General features: G+C 52.3%; 1 protein-coding gene across 2 annotated transcripts in view; it reads right to left on the minus strand.

The window, feature by feature from the left end:
• The window catches only part of LOC119967561 (V-type proton ATPase subunit C 1-A-like), a 144,618-nt gene that overhangs the window by 29,917 nt on the left and 95,661 nt on the right, over positions 1-19,040 (minus strand). For both annotated transcript variants that reach the window (XM_038800259.1, XM_038800260.1), the window contains exon 11: positions 17,487-17,584. In XM_038800259.1, the coding sequence (XP_038656187.1) occupies positions 17,487-17,584 (98 nt within the window). The remainder of the gene's footprint in view (positions 1-17,486; positions 17,585-19,040) is intronic.

The following is a 19,040-nucleotide window of genomic DNA, read 5'->3' on the forward strand; positions in this document are numbered from 1 at the left end:
GAACAGGGTGAAGACACTGTGCAGGGCTCTGATGACTGTATGGGAGGTCATATCGGGGCATGGGATAGGAAACGGAAAACGGGAGAATTCGTCTATGACGTTGAGGAAGTACACATTTCGATTGGTCGAGGGGAGAGGCCCTTTGAAATCAATGCTCAGGCTTTCAAAGGGCCGGGAAGCCTTTACCAGGTGGGCCTTGTCTGGTCTATAGAAGTGCAGTTTGCACTCCGCGCAGATCGGGCAATCCCTGGTAATGGCTTTTACCTCCTCGGTGGAGAAAGGCTTTGATGTAGTGGGCGAGCCGGGTGACCCCGGGTGGCAGAGGTCATTGTGGATGGCCTTTAAGTGGTCGTCTTCCGCGCTGGCGCATGTGCCGCAGGACAGGGCATCTGGGGGCTCGTAGAGCTTCCCCGGCCGATATATGATGTCATAATTATAGGTGGAGAGTTCGATCCTCCACCTCAAGATTTTATTGATTTTTATTTTGCCCCGTTGCGAGTTGTCGAACATGAAGGCAACCGATCTCTGGTCGGTGATGAAGGTAAACCTCCTACCTGCGAGGTAGTGCCTCCAGTGCTGTACGGCTTCCACAATGGCTTGGGCTTCTTTTTCGACTGAGGAGTGTCGAAGTTCCGAAGCGGAGAGGGTTCGGGAGAAGAAAGCTACTGGTCTCCCTGCCTGGTTCAGAGTGGCGGTGAGAGTGACCTCTGAGGCGTCGCTCTCCACCTGAAAGGGGACGGATTCATCCACCGCCCGCATGGCGGCTTTGGCGATGTCCTCCTTGATGCAGTTGAAGGCCTGGCGGGCCTCGGCTGACAGTGCGAAGAGTGTGGTCTTAAATAGTGGGCGGGCTTTGTCCGCATACTGGGGGACCCACTGGGCGTAACAGGAGAAAAATCTAAAGCACCTCTTCAGGGCCCTGGAACAATGAGGGAGAGGGAGTTGTAAGAGGCGGAGTCCTAGGGCCTGACCCGGACCGTATGCGCCCCGCATACGGTCCGGGTCAGGCCCCAGGACTCCGTTTTCCACGACATAGCCGAGGATGGCTAGTCTGGTTGTGCGGAAAACACATTTCTCCTTATTGTATTTGAGATTGAGTTTCTGGCCGGTTTGGAGAAATCGGTGGAGGTTGGCATCGTGGTCCTGCTGGTCATTGCCGCAGATGGTGACGTTATCCAGATACGGAAACGTGGCCCGCAGCCCGTACTGGTCCACCATTCGGTCCATTGCTCGTTGGAACACCGAGACCCCATTCGTGACGCTAAAGGGAACCCGGAGGAAATGGAAGAGGCAGCCATCTGCCTCGAACGCCGTGTAGTGGCGGTCCTCCAGGCGGATTGGGAGCTGGTGGTATGCAGACTTCAGATCCACCGTGGAGAATATGCAGTACTGGGCGATCTGGTTGACCATGTCTGCAATTCGGGGGAGGGGCTACGCATCGAGGTGCGTGAACCGGTTAATGGTTTGACTGTAATCAACCACCATCCAGAACTTTTCACCGGTCTTGACGACCACCACCTGAGCTCTCCAGGGGCTGTTACTGGCCTCTATGACTCCCTCACATAGGAGCCACTGGACTTCGGCTCTAATAAATACCCTGTCCTGCAGGCTATACCGCCTGCTGTGAGTGGCTACAGGTTTGCAGTTAGCGGTGAGATTAGCGAAGAGTGGAGGGGGGTCGATTTTTAGAGTCGCTAAGCTGCATATGGTGAGATGAGGTAGGGGTCCACCGAAGCTGAGTGTGAGGCTTCTAAGAATGCATTGAAAATCAAGCCCGAGTAGGAGGGGGGCGCAGAGGTCTGGGAGTACGTACAGCTGGAAATCAGAGTAGCTGGCACCCTGTATTGTTAATGTCGCAACGGTGCGCCCTTGTATTTGGACCGAGTGCGAACCCGAGGCGAGGGAGATAGTTTGCCGTGCAGGGAAGATAGGGAGCGAACAGCGTCTTACCAGGTATGGATGCACAAAGCTCTCAGTGCTCCCGGAGTCGAAGAGGCACGGTGTCTTGTATCCGTTGACTTGAACGGACATCATCGAGCTCCTGAGGTGCTTCGGACGTGACTGGTCCAAAGTGACTGCGTTGAGTTGAGGGTAGTCGGTGGCTCGATCAGCAGTGCTGGAGTGGCCCCGTGATGACTGTCCGCGGAGGTCGTAGTCGTCGAGATGGACATCGGGTGATGGCCATTGATCGCACGTGGCGGGCGATGAAGAAGGTGGCGTCCAAGATGGCCACCCCCGTGGATCGCACGTGGCGGGCGGCGAGGAAGATGGCGCCCAAGAGGGCAGCCCCCATGACTCGCAAATGGCCGCCCGCATGGGGGAGGATTGCCAAGATGGCGGCCCACATGAGTCGCACATGTCAGGTGAAGGCTGCAACATTGCGGGGTCTGCGGGCCTGCGAGTTGGGGGAGTGATTGCTCTGGACAGTGGGGGAGTTAGAGGGTTTAGATTTAGACAGGCATGCCTTAGCAAAATGTCCTTTTCGACCGCAGCTGCTGCAGGTCGCGTTGCGGGCCGGACAGTGCTGCCATGGATGTTGGGGCTGGCTGCAAAAATGGCACGCTGGCGCTCCATAGTGGGTGGGTGGCCGTGCGGCGCAGGCCTGGGGCAGTCTCTTGTCAGGGGTCCACGATGGGGTCGCGTGGTCTGCGGGGAACGAGTTCAAACTTTGAAACGCGACTTCCAGTGAGGTTGCTAGTATTACAGTGTCCTCCAAGCTCTGGGCCCCTTTTTCGAGGAGACGCTGGCGCACGTAGTTAGACTAGACCCCTGCAACATAAACATCACGGACAGCGAGTTCCATATGCTGGGAGGCAGTTACAGCCTGAAAGTTACATTCCCGTGCAAGGGCTTTTAGGTCGCGCAGGTAGTCCTCTAGCGACTCTGCGGGGCGCTGGCGGCAGTTAGTGAAAATATGCCACGCGTAAACTTCATTTACAGGCCGCACGTATAGTCGGTCGAGTATAGCGAGGGCCTCGGTGTACGAGTCGGTACTATCGAGTTGCGTAGAAATGCAATGGCTCACCCATGCGTGCAGTAGACTGAGTTTCTTCCCTTCAGTAGTAGCGGAGGTAGTCGACGCAGCCAGGTAGGCCTTGAAGCACCGAAGCCAGTGTAGAAAAATTTCCTTCACTTCTGCAGCCTGCGGGTCAAGTTCTAGTCGATCAGGTTTGAGGGCTGATTCCATGGTGTGTTTTTTTAAGTCTATTAAATTGATGTGATCAATTCAGTCGAGACACGAGAGGAAGTAAACTGGCTTTAATAGATTTACAACTGAGCCTGCCTGCGACCAGAAGAACTGAGGGCAGACTCACAAGACCGCAGCACTTTATACTTCCCGTAGTGGGAGGGGCCATGGGCGGAGCCAAGGGTGGAGCCCTGTACAAGCTCCTCATCCCACCCTGTGGGCAGAGCCGCGCAACGGCTCACAGACAGAGCCCACAAGGACACAATGATATATAGTGTGAATTAAGCATTATACATTCACCACAAATGGTACATCCTTAGGATAACTTTTGATGGTTTTAAAGGAAGATGCTTCAATTTCTGATTAGAAATGGTCTCAGGTGTCAATGATACTCATACTCACTTCCATTTTGACTTGATTACCATCAAGCTTTGGGAATGCCCAGAAACATTAGATTGCCGTCCACCGACAAGATAGCTAATTTCAGCTCCTGCAGTTGTTCGTGTATGTCCCCTCCTGAGGGATTGTGAACTTTGTCTACTAATGTATAGACATGACTGGTCTTCTAGGTGTGGTTTCCGTTTGCACATATTTGGTGTTGGTGATGTTTGTCTAACCCAGCATGCTTTGGCCCTTATAGCCACAGTTCTTGCACTTATTTTCTCTTCTCCAGCATTCCCCCGCTGAGTGTCTCACCTGCATACATCAATAGCATGGTTGTGCCCTTTGTACTCTTGCAGCCTTGTTTCTGATGGTCTCCATCTTGTGGATATTCACACAAGCCCCTATCTGTGAAGCTTCTTTTGTTTATAGCTCCATCGATGTGGCAACTTTTCGAGCAGCACTGGGCGTACTCTGAATAGATTCACTGCAGAGTCCACATACCAGCCCATCACATAGGGTGTCGTCCAGTGTTGCACCAAACTCGCAGTATTTGCCAACCTTCTTAAAGTTGCCAAGAATTGTAAAATGCTTTCACCTTCTTCCTGATTATAGTGGTGGAAATAAAACCTTTCTCCAATGAGTAATGGTCTAGGTGAGAAATGGCCTTCTAAAATTTTAATTAGTTCATTGTAAGGTCTTTTCTCCTGGTTTGCTGGATGAACTAAATTTTGCAGCGCATAAAAGTTTTACACCAGCGAACAGATAAATATTGTGACCTTGAGGTCCTCAGGTGTTTGATTTTCTATGAGATAAAGTTGGAATTTCTCTCCATAGGAGTTCCAAGTCTCACGACCTTCCCCAAATTAATCCATGCGCCCAGTTTTCCCATCATTCGATCCTAGGGTCTATACTTCAACCAACTTCCTCCCTTCCAGTTCTTTTTGATGCATGAAATAAGAGATCGCCTTATCCACAATACAACTTCAAAATTTTCTTTTCGCCTGACTGTGATTTGGCTTTTTCCCAATTGGTGGCCTGTACAGAATCAGTCTCCCTGTTCCCGCAACACGTTTAACTTCGCCACGCGCTCAGTCCCTGCAGCCTAAACTCTACCCACTTCAATGGCAAGCAAGTTTTTGAACTGTTGTTCTACTTACTCATGATTGTATTCCATTTTGCTGTTTAAGCTTTCAACATCGGCGGTTTTCGCTTCGACCGACATGCAAGCCCGTTCCCGAGAATCTTTTCCCCACTCTCGATGCCGTGTCCACTTTTCTTGTTGAGAATTTTTGCCTCAGTATTTTTTTTGTCTTAATCCGCACCGCCAGTTTTCTCTTATATTCTCTAAGTGTCTCAAAGAGAAAAGGTATGGAGGTGCCACACATGATTTCTTCCAAACAGCATGCAAGATTTATTCAGGAGATGTTGCTCATACAAGCTAAGATGGAGAACTGAAGCCGATGCAAACAGACTCTGTTCGCATCATTACAGATCACGTGACATTCCACCAGCAGGAATGTATTCCCTGATACATAACAATACAATTTGCCTTTCTTATGGCTGCATTTTTTTTTTGTTTAATAAATTTAGAGTAGCCAGTTAATCTTTTCCAATTAAGGGTCAATTTAGTGTGGCCAATCCACCTACTCTGCACATCTTCGGGTTGTGGGGGCGAAACCCACGGAGACACGTGGATAATGTGCAAACTCCACATGGACAGTGACCCAGAGCCGGGATTTAACGTGGGATCTTGGCGCCGTGAAGCAGCAATGCTAACCACTGCGCCAATGTGCTGCCTTCTTATTGCTGCATGCTAATTTCCTGTAATACATGCACAAGGAGCCCAAATCCCTCGAACATTAGTCTCTCACCTGTTAAAAATTATTTGGCCTTTCTTCTTACCAAAATGAATGTTTTCATACTTTCCACATTACATTTGCCAACTTATTGCCCGATCATTTAACTGGTCTATAACTTTCTTCAGCCTCGTTGTGTCATGCTCACTTCTTTCTCATTGTAATAAACCTTGCGAGATCCATGGGGATCACTCGATTGATCTCCCTATGGGGCTCGTGGAATACGAGCTCCCCCACTGATAGGCAGAGGCCCATCAGCTGGGGCTCAGAGTCAACTATTAAAAGCTGGCATGGATAAGGGCATCCCCCCCCCATCCATGACAATGCCTCGGCACACACACTCATGGGCAATGGTAGTGGACAGGCAGCTGGGGCACATTGTGGTGAGTACCACACAGTCACTAATGCACTTCAGCTGGAGGCACGAACGCTCAGGCAAGACAGCAGTCGGAGGTCTGCTGAATCTCAGGACCTAACTGGGTCCCAGTCAGATGCTGAGCCTCTGGAACAGGTTCACCCGGAGCTGATCTCTCGGAGCGGCTGTGAGATTCAAAGAGAGATGTCAGCGACCCTCCAGCAGGTTCATAGATGATTGGAGGAATCCCAGATGCTACAGGCACAGGAGATGGCACCGGCAATGCTTGGCACCAAGACCAACACTGTTAGGGCGGTGACCGCAGTGGAGAGCCTGGTGCAGGACATCGGCAGCGTGAGTGGAGGTGCCCAAGGTGTGGCTCAGGGCAGCATGAAGGGGCATGTAGCACCGGAAAATACGCCGGGGCCCTCCATTCCCAGAGGACACCCAGCAGGGGCATCGAAGGCCATGGGGGATTGAAGCAGTTGAGGACATGTGTTAATTAATAAAAATCGTTGACCTCGACCAATATGAAGTCTCTGGCACGTTCTTCTGCAAGGCTGGCCCATGCCCCATCTCCCTGGACTCTGAGGTCCTGTATGCCGTTTTCCTGCCAAATCCCACCCCATCGCCGCACTGCCCCCACCTGACACACCACGTGCAGGGGCATGAGTGAGCACCGAGCAGACAGGCTGAAACCAGACTGTGGCATTGAATGAGGAGTACCAGTGCTCAGCTGGCAGAGGGTTATCATCAACTACTTGCCCTCGACAGTGGCCACTGCTGACATTGCCGACATAGTGCCGTGACCCTGGAGTGATATTACACAGACCCTGGGAAGGTGGGAAATGGTGGGAGTTGGAGGGCAGGGGTATGGGGGTATGTGTGGGGGGGAGGTAGGAGGAAAGGGGAGTTGAGGAGAAGAGAAATGGCAGATGAGGCTGTGTCCTATGTGAAGCAGGTGAGGATGAGTGCCTCCCTGGCCCTCTGGGCTTGCTGGACCCTTGCTGCTGCTGCCAGTCCTCCATCCTCTGGCTGGTCCTGTGGGTCCTCCCCGGGCTCTCCTCCTGGTCCGGCGCCTCCATGTCCTCCTCTTTGGAGGGAATACATATTCATCCACCTCCAGCACATTACTCTCCTGCTGTGCCAGGTTGTGGAGGACACAGCAGACCACCACAAAGCAGGTGGCCCTCTGGGGATGTACTGCAGTGGATCACCAGAGTGCTCGAGGCATCGGAGCCGCATCTTGAGTCGGATGTACCGCTCAACGTTGTATCGGGTCTCCGCATCGGTCACCGGCATCTGGCTCTTACTGCCCAAGAAGCAACTGGCCATCGTGGGGTGGTCCCCGAAGAGGCCGGGGATGACCGACTGCCTCAGGATGTAGCTGTCGTGCACACTCCCTGGGAAGCGTGCACACATGTGTGTAATCTTCATGTGGTGATTGCATACAAGCTAGGTGTTCAAGGAGTAGAACTCCTTCCTGCTGATGTCCTGGTGAGTGCAAGGCAACATGGATGCCATCTATCAGCCCCTGGACCTGGGGCATCCCATCAATGGCAGAAAAGACAGCTGCCCAGGCATCCTGTTGGGCTTGGTGCATGTCAAAGTTTATCTAGTCTGCTGCCTGGGCAAACAGGGCATCCGTGACTTCACAGATGCTCTTGTGCGCTGTAGGTTGTGAAATGCCGCACAAGTCCCCTCTCGAGCCCTGGAATAACTTTGAGGCGTAGAGGTCCATGGCTGCGGAGACCTCGATGGCCACGGGGAACAGGTATCCTAATAATAATAATAATAATAATAATAATAATCACTTATTGTCACAAGTAGGCTTCAATAAAGTTACTGTGAAAAGTCCCTTTCACATTCCGGTGCCTGTTCGGGGAGGCCCATACGGGCATTGAACCCGCCCTGCTGGCATTGTTCTGCATTACAAGCCAGCTGTTTACCCCACTGTGCTAAACCAGCCTCTCATCCTCCACCTGGTGCCAAGTCCCCTTGTTGAGGCTGAGCCTCCTGCGGCACACGCTGTCCATCATTTGTTCAAAAGACCAGAGAAGCCTCTACACCTTGGGCCATCGTGGACCTCACCCACTGGGTCCCTCCCTAGCATGATGGGAAGCAGGGTCCTCAAGTTGTTGTGCACGGCCCTACTCAAAGACCGCCGCCTCAAGCCTCTGTTGACGCTGCGGCCACCGCCTCTCCGGCATCTTCCTGCCTGGCCTGCCAGCAGCAACGCTGGGGCAGCTTCTGCAGGGTTCAAGATATCATCCATCCGGTGTAAGATCTGGAAGGAATTGGAGAGGGTGTGAAACTGACAATCAGCGGTGTCTTCCACGCCGGGACCCTCTATTCTCCATCCCCTCCAACAACCACCATTGGGCACACCCTGCCCAAGCACCCCCGGCTGCAGTGGGGACTTCTGCTGACCCGATCCCACACCCTGTACCCCAGACACCTGCACATAATGTTACCTCCCCGATACACACACCCACCCTCTAGTCGCCGGGACCCAGCCCCTGGGTGTTCCAATGTTGGCCACAGCATCCATGGTGTTGCCTCCCGCAGTGTTCAGGCACAGTATTCAGGCATCACCGTCTAATTGGGATGCTAGGCAATAACCCCCACATGCCATATGGCCTGCCCACACACTGGAATCCACTTGGGATGTGCGAAGTGCTCACTACAATTGCCAATTAGCTGTAGTCTTCAGTCGTGTGGCCAGAGGCCTCCGCGGTCAGTGGGAGTTATGGCTGGTTGGTGGGCCAGGCAGGCTGGGACTGGGGTTGCCTCCGGATCGGGACCACGTGATCAAGGGGTTGGAGGGCAGATTCGTGGGTGCTGAGACACCCATCTCCCCCGTCCTTCAAGTCCAAGCCCTCCTCCTCCCCCCCCCCCCCCCCTCCCCCCCCCTCCCCCCCACTAATGGCAGCCCACCTCAACGATGGTGCCCCCCCCCCCCCAGCCCTTCTCGAGCACCGGAGCAGGCATAGGTGGAGGGGATGGGGGGGGGGGGGGGGGGGGGGTAGATTGGGGGTCATTACATCAGGCCTGAATTATCATTTGTGGCAGGATTTGCCGGGAATTTCTCCCCGGTCAAGCCCACACTTAGAGGGCTCGATCTATCCAAATGGGAACAGAGCCCTATAGTGAGTGATTAGCCAGATGTTTCCTGGTGCTTGGTGCACTGAGAAACACAACACTATCGAACGGCCATCAGGGTAGATTGGGGGTCTCAGTGGGGAATGTGTGACCGAGACTGCGCTTAGTCCCGTTTCCTGCACTGAGGAACACCATTCCCTGGAACTCCTCAGTGCAGACAGAGATCCTGGTATAAATGGTATCCTAATCCCCCCCCCCCCCAATTCAACTCCTGAATCTCCCCCCAGTCCCAACTCACCTATAAGAGGTCCTCAGCTCCGCCCTCCGCATCCACACAGGGCACTCCAGGGCCAGTCCCCGTCACATGGAAAATGGTAGCTTGGCAGTTCCAAGCTTGCACCCAGTTGGCATTTCCAGGCAGGCAGTGTCAGGGCGCCACCCTGCACAGAGGGCAAGAACATGGGGGCCTCCGATCTCCTGGGGGACCCCCATGCTGTTCCATCTGGACCACGTTTGTGGAGTCCAGCACTGAACGGCGCTCGCCCGCCAAGGTGAGGGGGTTAGGTCCCACGCCTTGGTTAGATCTCGGGAATACATTTTAGAGTGAGACTCGAGATTTACACTGCGATGTCTCGCAAGATTGCATTAGATCTCATGAGGCGAGCTGGGTCGATCCCAAAAAGTGGAATCTCCTATCATCTACCGGCTGCACCCCACTGCTTTTCGAATGCAACACAGCAGGTAGATCTCACCCAGAATTATTTTCATCACTAGGGAGCTGAAGCCGCTGGCCAGACCGACTCCTTATAGATCAGGCCACCATTTTTAAAGGTGCCCCAATCTCTAAGTGGGTTTGTGAGTCCCCCACACCGCCCACCCATGGCCAATGTCACCCCCACACACATGAGCATTACCCCACAGCCTCCTGCCCAACTGATGATACCCCACTATGGGGTCACTGAGGACTCCCCCCTTTTCATACGCCCCATCAACCTTCCGGCCCCTTCATACCCACCCTACATCACCCCACACTTCATACCCTCCCTCCACCCTTCTTTCATGGCATGTCCCTCCTTAGGTCCTGACTCTTGGCAGTGCCAAGCTGGCACTTGGGCACCCTGGCACTGCCACCCTGGCACTGCTGGTTTTGCATTGGCACCTGGGCCTTTACACTGACACCCTGGCACTGCCAAGGTGTCAGCCTGGCAGCCAAGGTGCCTGCATTCAAGGTGGAGGGCCAGAGAGCCACCCTGTCCTGTCTCTGACCACCCAGGGGCCTCTGATGGCCCACAGACCCTTGGGTGCTGTTCCCCCTGGTCCGTTTGTTTGTATCAGTATGGAATGGTGCCAAGCTGGGGTCTACAGTTCAGGCACAATGCAGCCGGTACATCGGGCAATGAATTTCATGCATGACCTTCTTGCTGTTGCCACATCACTGTACACCTCACAACATAGTAAAAATATATCTAGTCAATATTTTATGCATAACAATAGGACAATAAAAAAATCACCAAAACCACCCCCCACACCCATCAATCCCACAAAGCAAGAGAGCCCCCCAACACAACCGCCCTCTACCCCCACTCCCCCCCCCCCCCCCCCCCTCACACCCCCCCCCCCCACCCCACCTTAGCAATTAACCAGCTCTTTAAAGTACAGAATAAAAGCCTTCCATCTCGGGTAGAACTCCTCAATTCTCCCCCCACCCCCCCCCCCCCCCCCCCCCCCCCCCCCCCCCCACCCCTCATGGTGGAGTTGACTTTCTCAGGTATAAAGACTCCATAAGATCCCCCTCAGCCATACTGAGGCACTAGATGGAGAAGCTGACCTGCACCCCAGCAGCACCGGCCTTCGAGCAGTCAGCGAGGTAAAGGCCAGAACATCAATCCCCGCCCACAGCGCCGGAAGGTCTGACACCACAAATACAGTCACCAAGGCTTAAGTTTAATTTGCAGAATCGCTGACATGATGTTAAAGAAGGAGACCCAGAACCTCACGAGCTTAGGATATGATCAGAAGATGTGTAATGGTTAGTCAGACCCCTCCCAGAATGCTCTCACATATCCCCCACTCCTGCAATTTATCCTAGATCTAGTCAAATGAGTCCGATGCATTACCTTTAGCTGTATTAACCCTAATCTCGCGCACAAAGCCATTCACCCTCCGCCCACCTACTCTTCAATTCCAACCCCAACTCCTCCTCCCACTTGGCCTTAGTCCCCCCACCGAAATTGCATCCTCCGCCATAATCCTTTGATATATCCCTGAGGTACTCCCCTCCTCCATCTCTGCAAGCAACAAAACCCTCTCCAGCAATGAGAATGGCGGCACCAAGGGAATGTCAGACAAATCTTTTTCACAAAATTGGGCACCTATAGATCCCTCAATTGCGAAAGCCCAAATTTCTCTGACAACTCCTCCAAGCTCCAAAAACAATTCCCTCATTGCTTCTCCCCCCTTCTCCTCCCATCCCCTAACCTGACGTCCAACCTCGCCGGTTCAAATATAGGTTCTCACAAATAGGCACCAGCTGCGAAACCGCCCCCAATTTAAAGTGCTGCTGACTTTATAATAATAATAATCTTTATTGTGACAAGAAGCTAACATTAACACTGCAATGAAGTTACTGTGAAAAGCCCCTAATCGCCACAATCCGGGTACACAAAGGGAGAATTCAGAATGTCCAAATTACCTTAACAGCACATCTATTGGGACTTGTGGAAGGAAACCAGAGCACCCGGAGGAAACCCATGCAGCCACAGGAAGAGCATGCAGACTCCGCACAGACAATGACCTAAGCTGGGAATCAGACCTGGGACACTGGCGCTGTGAAGCCATAGTGCTAACCACTATGCTACCGTGCTGCCCATATCTTCAACGTGGAGACCACCACCAGATTCGCTGAATATTTCCTTGGAGAAAATGGAAGCAAGGCCGTCACTAATGTCCTCAACCATAACCCACTACAGGACACCAACTCCATGCGCACCTATACAGCCTCAGGATCTCCACACCACCCCAGCTCCTTCTCCGCATTCGCTGCCCAGTAATAATATATCAAGCTCGATAACGCCAAGCCCCCTGACTGCTGATCCCTCTGAAGGGCCGTCATCCAAATCCTGGCTTTACCCACCCAAATAAAAGACAAAATCAACCTCTCAACTACCCCAGAGAAAAACTGGCAAACATTGGAACAAATACAGAAACCCTGGTAAAACGTTCACCTTCACCCACTGAATTCTGCCCCCCAAGAACAGAGGGAGACAATCCCACCTCTGCGAGTCGGCCTTGACCCTACTCACCAAGCTTGCAAAATTCAACTTACAAAGCCGGGATCATTCCAAAGCGACTTGCACCCTCAAATACCTAAAATGAGAACCCGTTGAATGGCATGGCAACACCCGGTGGAGAGACCAGAAAACATTCACTTTTCTTCCTGTTTGTACCCTGAAAATGCCCCAAAACACTTCGATAGTGCCATGATATCACACATCGCGGTGATCGGGTCTGTCACACACAGGAGAAGATCATCAGCGTACAAGGATTCCCAGTGTTCCACGCCCATCTTTATCCCTCTCCACCTATCCGAGGCCCTCGGGGCATGGCCAATGGTTCTATTGCCAATGCAAACAAGAGGGGGGACATAGGGCACCTCTGCCTCATTGATGCATGATCAATTGCACAAAGACTTGAGTTGGATACAACTAAGGCTTTATTGCTATAAGATGTGTGGCCTCCCACAGCAGCTGGCAAAATGGCTGCAGCATGGAGGACACACATATTTATACTCAGGGACTACCAACGTACCTGTAGTACAGGTCCTACCATACATCCTCTAATAGAGGTGCAACAGTGGTTTCCCACATTCATCCCGTTAAAATTGAGTCCGGCGGGAGTGGTGGAGAACTATATACAACAAATGGTTTTTACATTTACAATATTCAATAGAGAGAAAAACTAAGTGTCTTTTGAAGTCCAGTGGACCCGTTAGAGGTTTAACCGGTCCGGGGCCTTGATGTGCCGCTGGGAGCGACGTACTGGTGGCTGCGATGCTGATGCTGGTCTGATGTCCGGTGACTCCGGGAGCGTGCCGGAATCCTCTTCATCCTCGGGCGTGGGCAGGGGGAGGACGGATGGTCTTGGCGGGGTTGCTACTGGGAGCGCAGGGGGAGGGGAGAGTGGCGCCAGGCCGGGGTGGGTGTGTGTGTGTGGGGAACCTGCTGGTGCCAGGTCCCTGAGGGAGACAGTATCCTGGCGGCCGTCGGGGTACGCCATGTAGGCATACTGGGAATTTGCATGGAGCAAATGCACCTTCTCCACCAACAGGTCCGCCTTGTGGAGTCGGACGTGCCTACGGAGCAGGACGGATCCTGGAGCTGCGAGCCAAGTCGGGAGCGACACCCTGTGGACTTCCTGGGAAAGGCAAAAAGACGTTCATGGGGTGTATTGTTAGTGGCGGTGCACAGTAGTGACCGAATGGAGTGTAGTGCATCAGGGAGGACCTCCTGCCAGCGGGAAGTTCCTGGACCGTAGGGCCAGTTGAACGGCCCTCCATACTGTCCTGTTCTCCCTCTCTACCTGTCCGTTTCCCCGGGGTTGTAGCTTGTCGTTCTGCTGGAGGCGATACTCCTACTGAGCAGGAACTGACGCAGCTCATCACTCATGAATGAAGATCCCCTGTCACTGTGGATGTAGGCGGGGAAACCGAACAGAGCGAAGATCGATTGAGGGCTTTGATGACTGTGGCAGACTTCATATCGGGGCATGGGATGGCGAAGGGGAATCTGGAGTACCCATCGACCACACTGAGAAAATACGTGTTACGGTCGGTGAAGGGGAGGGGCCTTTGAAATCCACGCTGAGGCGCTCAAAGGGGCGGGAGGCCTTCACCAGGTGTGCACAGTCCGGCCGGTAGAAGTGCGGCTTGCACTCCGCACAGACCTGGCAGTCCCTGGTGATTGTCCGTACTTCCTCGACAGAGTAGGGCAGATTGCGGGCCTTTATAAAATGGTACAACCGTGTGACTCCTGGGTGACAAAGGCTGTCGTGCAGGGCCCGGAGTCGGTCTACTTGTGCGCTGGCACATTTACCTCGGGAAAGAGCATCTGGGGGCTTGTTGAGTTTGCCGGGGCAATACAACATCTTGTAATTGTAGGTGGAGAGCTCGATCCTCCACCTCAAGATCTTATCATTCTTGATCTTGCCCTGCTGTGTGTTATTGAACATGAAGGCAACCGACTGTTGGTCAGTGAGGAGAGTGAATCTCCTGCCGGCCAGGTAATGCCTCCAATGCCGCACAGCTTCAACGATAGCTTGGGCCTCTTTTTCGACGGATGAGTCCCGAATTTCGGAGGCATGAAGGGTGCGGGAAAAGAATGCCACGGGTCTTCCTGCCTGATTGAGCGTGGCGGCTAGGGCGACATCTGATGCGTCACTCTCTACTTGAAAGGGCAGTGTCTCGTCTACTGCGTGCATCCCGGCCTTGCCGATATCGGCTCTATTACGGGCGAAGACCTGTTGTGCCTCGGCCGTCAGGGGAAAATGGGTTGACTGTATGAGTGGGGGGGCCTTGTCCGCATAGTTTGGGACCCACTGGGCATAGTAGGAGAAGAACCCCAGGCAGCATTTGATGGCCTTGGGGCAGTGGGGGAAGGGGGAGCTCCATGAGGGGGCGCATGCGGTCGGGATCGGGCCCCAGAACTCCGTTCTGGACCACGTAGCAGAGTATGGCTAAGCGGGTTGTACTAAACACGCACTTCTCCTTGTTGTAGGTGAGGTTGAGGAGAGTGGCACTGTGGAGAAATTTGGCAAGGTTGGCATCACGGTCCTGCTGATCATGGCCGCAGATGGTGATGTTGTCTAGGTACGGGAAGGTGGCCTGCAAACCGTACCGGTCGACCATTCAGTCCATCTCCCTTTGGAAGACCGAGACCCCGTTGGTGACGCCGAAGGGAACCCTGAGGAAGTGATAGAGGCGGCATCTGCCTCGAAGGCAGTGTAGGGACGGTCCGATTTACGAATGGGGAGCTGGTGGTAGGCGGATTTGAGGTCTACCGTTGAGAAGACCCGGTACTGTGCAATCTTATTGATCATATCAGATATGCGTGGGAGGGGGTAAGCGTCGAGCTGAATGTACCAATTGATGGTCTGGCTGTAGTCCACGACCATTCTGTGTTCCTCCCCAGTTGTAACTACTACCACTTGGGCTCTCCAGGGGCTGTCGCTGGCCTCGATGATGCCTTCCCGACGCAGCCCCTGGTCCTCGGACCTGATGAAGGTCCTGTCCTGGGTGCTGTACTGTCTGCTCCTGGTGGCGACGGGTTTGCAATCCGAGGTTAGATTTGCGAAGAGGGAAGGCGGATCGACCTTTAGGGTCGCGAGGCCGCACACAGTGAGGGGTGGTAGGGGCCCGCCAAATTTCAGGGTTAAGCTCTGGAGGTTGCGCTGGAAGTCCAGGCCGGGTAGTAGGGCAGTGCAGAGGTTAGGGAGGACGTAGAGGCGGAAGCCGCTGAATTCTATGCCCTGAACCATGAGTGTGACCGTAGAGTACCCCCGGATCATCACGGAATGGGATCCGGAGGGCAGGGAGATTCTTTGGTTGGCGGGGTGTACCGCGAGGGAGCAGCGCCTTACCGTATCCGGGTGGATGAAGCTTTCCAGCAGGCAAGAGGTGACGTGTCCGTTGATTTTAACGCTGGTCGATGCGGTGGCCAGGTTGTGTGGATGAGACTGGTCGATGGTCACTGAGTCGAGTCGTGGTCGGTCGTCGCTGGTGTCGGATGATGGAGAGCCCGGGGGGCACAGGTCCTGGAACGCTGGCGGTGCCCATGTGCCGTGGGGGAGACAAGATGGCGACGCCTGAAGATCTTGAGGAGGACAAAATGGCGGCGCCCATGGGCCGCACGTGGCGGGGGTTGAACAAGATGGCAGCGCCCACGGGCCACACGTGTTGCTCGGAGGGGAAGATGGCGGCACCCACTTCCCGCGCGTGGTCTGAGGGGGAGAAGATGGCGCCGCCCATTGTCCGTAAACAAGGGGGGTGGAGGCAATAGCGGCGTCTGCACGGGCCTGGCACACCGCTAGCCAAGTGCCCCTTCTTGCCGCAAGCCTTACAAAGGGTAGCACGGGCCGGGCAGCGTTGGCGGGGGTGTTTCTGCTGGCCGCAAAAGTAACATCGGGGACCCCCGGGGTTCGCGGTGCTGGTGCATGGCACAGGCGTATTGGCTGGGTAAGGCCCACACTGGGGCGGCCGTCTGTGGGGTCCACGATGCGTAGGAGGGGTGGGGGCCGTGCGGCTGGAGGTGTAGCCCTGAATGTTGTGTGAGGCGACCGTCATAGAGAGCATTCGTTTCTTCATCTCTGCTAGGTCGAGCGTGGCCCCTTCTAATAGTCGCTGGCGTGTGAGGTCCGACCCAATCCTCGTAATGAACGCGTCCTGCATAAGGAGGTTTGAATGTTCAGTGGCCGTAATGACCTGACAGTCACAGTCCTGGACGAGTGGGATTAGGGCCCACCAGAAGTCTTCTATGGACTCACCTGGGAGTTGCGAGCGAGTGGCGAGTACTTGCCTGGCGAAGAGCATGTTCGTCTTCTGAGCGTAATTCTCTTTGAGAAGAGTCATGGCTTTGGCGTAGTTTGGCACGTCCTGGATTAGCGGAAAGACGCTGGAGCTCAACCTTGAGTACAGGATCTGTATCTTTTGAGCCTCCGAGACAAGGCTGGGTGCCGAGTTGATGTATGCCCTGAAACAAGCTAGCCAGCGTTAAAAGTCCTTTTTGGCGTCGCTCGAATGCGGATCCGGCTGTAGGCGATCCGGTTTGATACGGAGGTCCATCTTTTGAAAATCTTAGAGCAATAAATTGATGCACGATCAATTGCACAAAGACTTGAGTTGGATACAACTGAGGCTTTATTGCTATAAGATGAGTGGCCTTCCACAGCAGCTGGTGAAATGGCTGCAGCATGGAGGACACAGATATTTATACTCAGGGACTACCAATGTACCTGTAGTACAGGTCCTACCATACATCCTCTAATAGAGGTGCACCAGTGGTTTACCACACTCATTCCCCTGTGCAGCTGAAAATATCCCGATCTCACATTATTTGAACAGACACTAGGCCTTAGGTGCCTTATATAACACCCGGACCCACGACACAAATTTAGGCCCTAACCCAAACCGTTCCAGCACCACAAACAAATATCCCCATTCAGCCCTTTCAAAAGCCTCCTCGGCATCCAATGCAACAATATCCTCCTGCTCCCTCTCTTCGTACCCAGACAACAAAACAATTAACAGGTGCCCCACATTAGATGACAAACATCTACCCTTCACAAACCCTGTCTGATCCTCCCCAATAACCTGAGAGAGACACTCCCCCAACTTCAGCACTAGAACCTTGGCCAAAATCCTAGCATCCACATAAGGAACCTCACAACAATTCAGCACCTTTTGAAACCAACACTCTGGGCTCCGGAAATGACATTGAAAAAATAATTGTCCAATTACATGTCAACAGTGCAATTAATTTCTAGGCTTTGGCCATAATGTCTAAATGGAAATGCATTCAGTGATTTGTAGAATAAAACAAATATTACGTACCTAAGTACGGATTCAACAAAAACCCTTAAAGCTTTTATGTGAATCCAGGCAATATATGCTTCGCTAAAATTAACTTTTAGCCAACGCAGCAAAGGACCCTGGAAATGAACATCATATAAGTTTAATTAATAAATTTAGTTAGGCATATTTAGTTAAAAGTAAATGCATATTTTCTTAATTCATTTTTAATATCTATGTGCTACCTTTAAGACATTTTGGGTGGGATTTACCAACTACCCCGTCATGTGATTTTTGGTGGGGGAAGCGGCGGCCAGCGGATCTACCTGCCCCGCCATGTGCTGGCGTGGGACCGGAATTTCTCGCTGGTGTGAACAGCCGGTAAATCCTGCCCCTTATATATTTATATGTTGAATTACACAACACATGTAGGGGCTAATAACATGTCCTCAATTTTCCACATGGATCAGTTTACTGGGAACAACGAACCAGAAAAAGTATGGAGATTCATTACGTCTTTGTGCATGATGTCTTTTTCTGGTAATTTGCAAAACAGGTTGACAACACCGACTAAAAAGATTTATTCAACACTTTCAATATGATTTCTGCACCATTTTATTCTGTTGGAATGTCTTTCCTTCTAAGCCTTTATAACAATTGTCCTATTACTGGTCCCAATTCCCTCATTTGATACGTTTGGAAGAAGAGAACTGAATAGAGTGATAACAAACAAGTGATGAGGTGCACGATAGCCACCTGCTGGCTGTCACACACACAGATCTGCAGAGGTGAAAATACCTCACTGGCAAATAATACGTATATGGAAAAATTCCAGTTCTCAAGGCTGGTTGGAATAGATATGTATGAAAATTTGATGAGTAATTACACTCGTTAATCAGGCAAACACATATCTGTTCCAACAACATCTCCAGTTTAATGCAATGCTGCATGAAAAAGGAATCCAACATGATTTGCAACCACCAATCTGGTTTGCAACTGCAAACGGTGCCATCAACTATATTTGCTGTTATTGCCAGATCTACTGAACAACTAATGTTCAACCTTAGAAAATGGGACAAATGCAATTAAGCAAGCTTGGAGTCTATAACCCTCAAAAGGTTAGCGGCCATGTTGACTTAAAGATGTTAACAGCTATAAAAGTAAAGTCAGAAAACAACAGGTACTTACCTCAGGAACTAGCGATGTGAGGTCTGCAATGCTTGCAAAGAACGGCATTCCAAGGAGATGTTTTTGTTTTGGGAATTAGAGCTAAATTTGTCTAAAAGAATTCAGCGAATCCTGAAAAGTTGTAAATCCTATTTACTTTACCAGATCAATCAAAAATGTATAAATGAGGATCAGCCCAGAGCAGGCAACATCATTATGGTGCTGGCTGAAAATTGGAAAAGTTCTCTGGTTTCAACATCTCTGGGTATTTGCTGAGAGAGATAATCACAGTATGGACCTTCCATGCTTTGAATTTCACTAACAGATAGCCAAAGTAAATTATTGTTATCTAGGTCTGTGCCTAAGGATGGCCGTGTGGCCTGAAATCCACAAGGTCTTGAGGGAAGGAGTTTGGACCATGGCAGGGGA

This window comes from Scyliorhinus canicula, chromosome 6, assembly GCF_902713615.1.
Source record: "Scyliorhinus canicula chromosome 6, sScyCan1.1, whole genome shotgun sequence".
Lineage (NCBI taxonomy): Eukaryota > Metazoa > Chordata > Chondrichthyes > Carcharhiniformes > Scyliorhinidae > Scyliorhinus > Scyliorhinus canicula.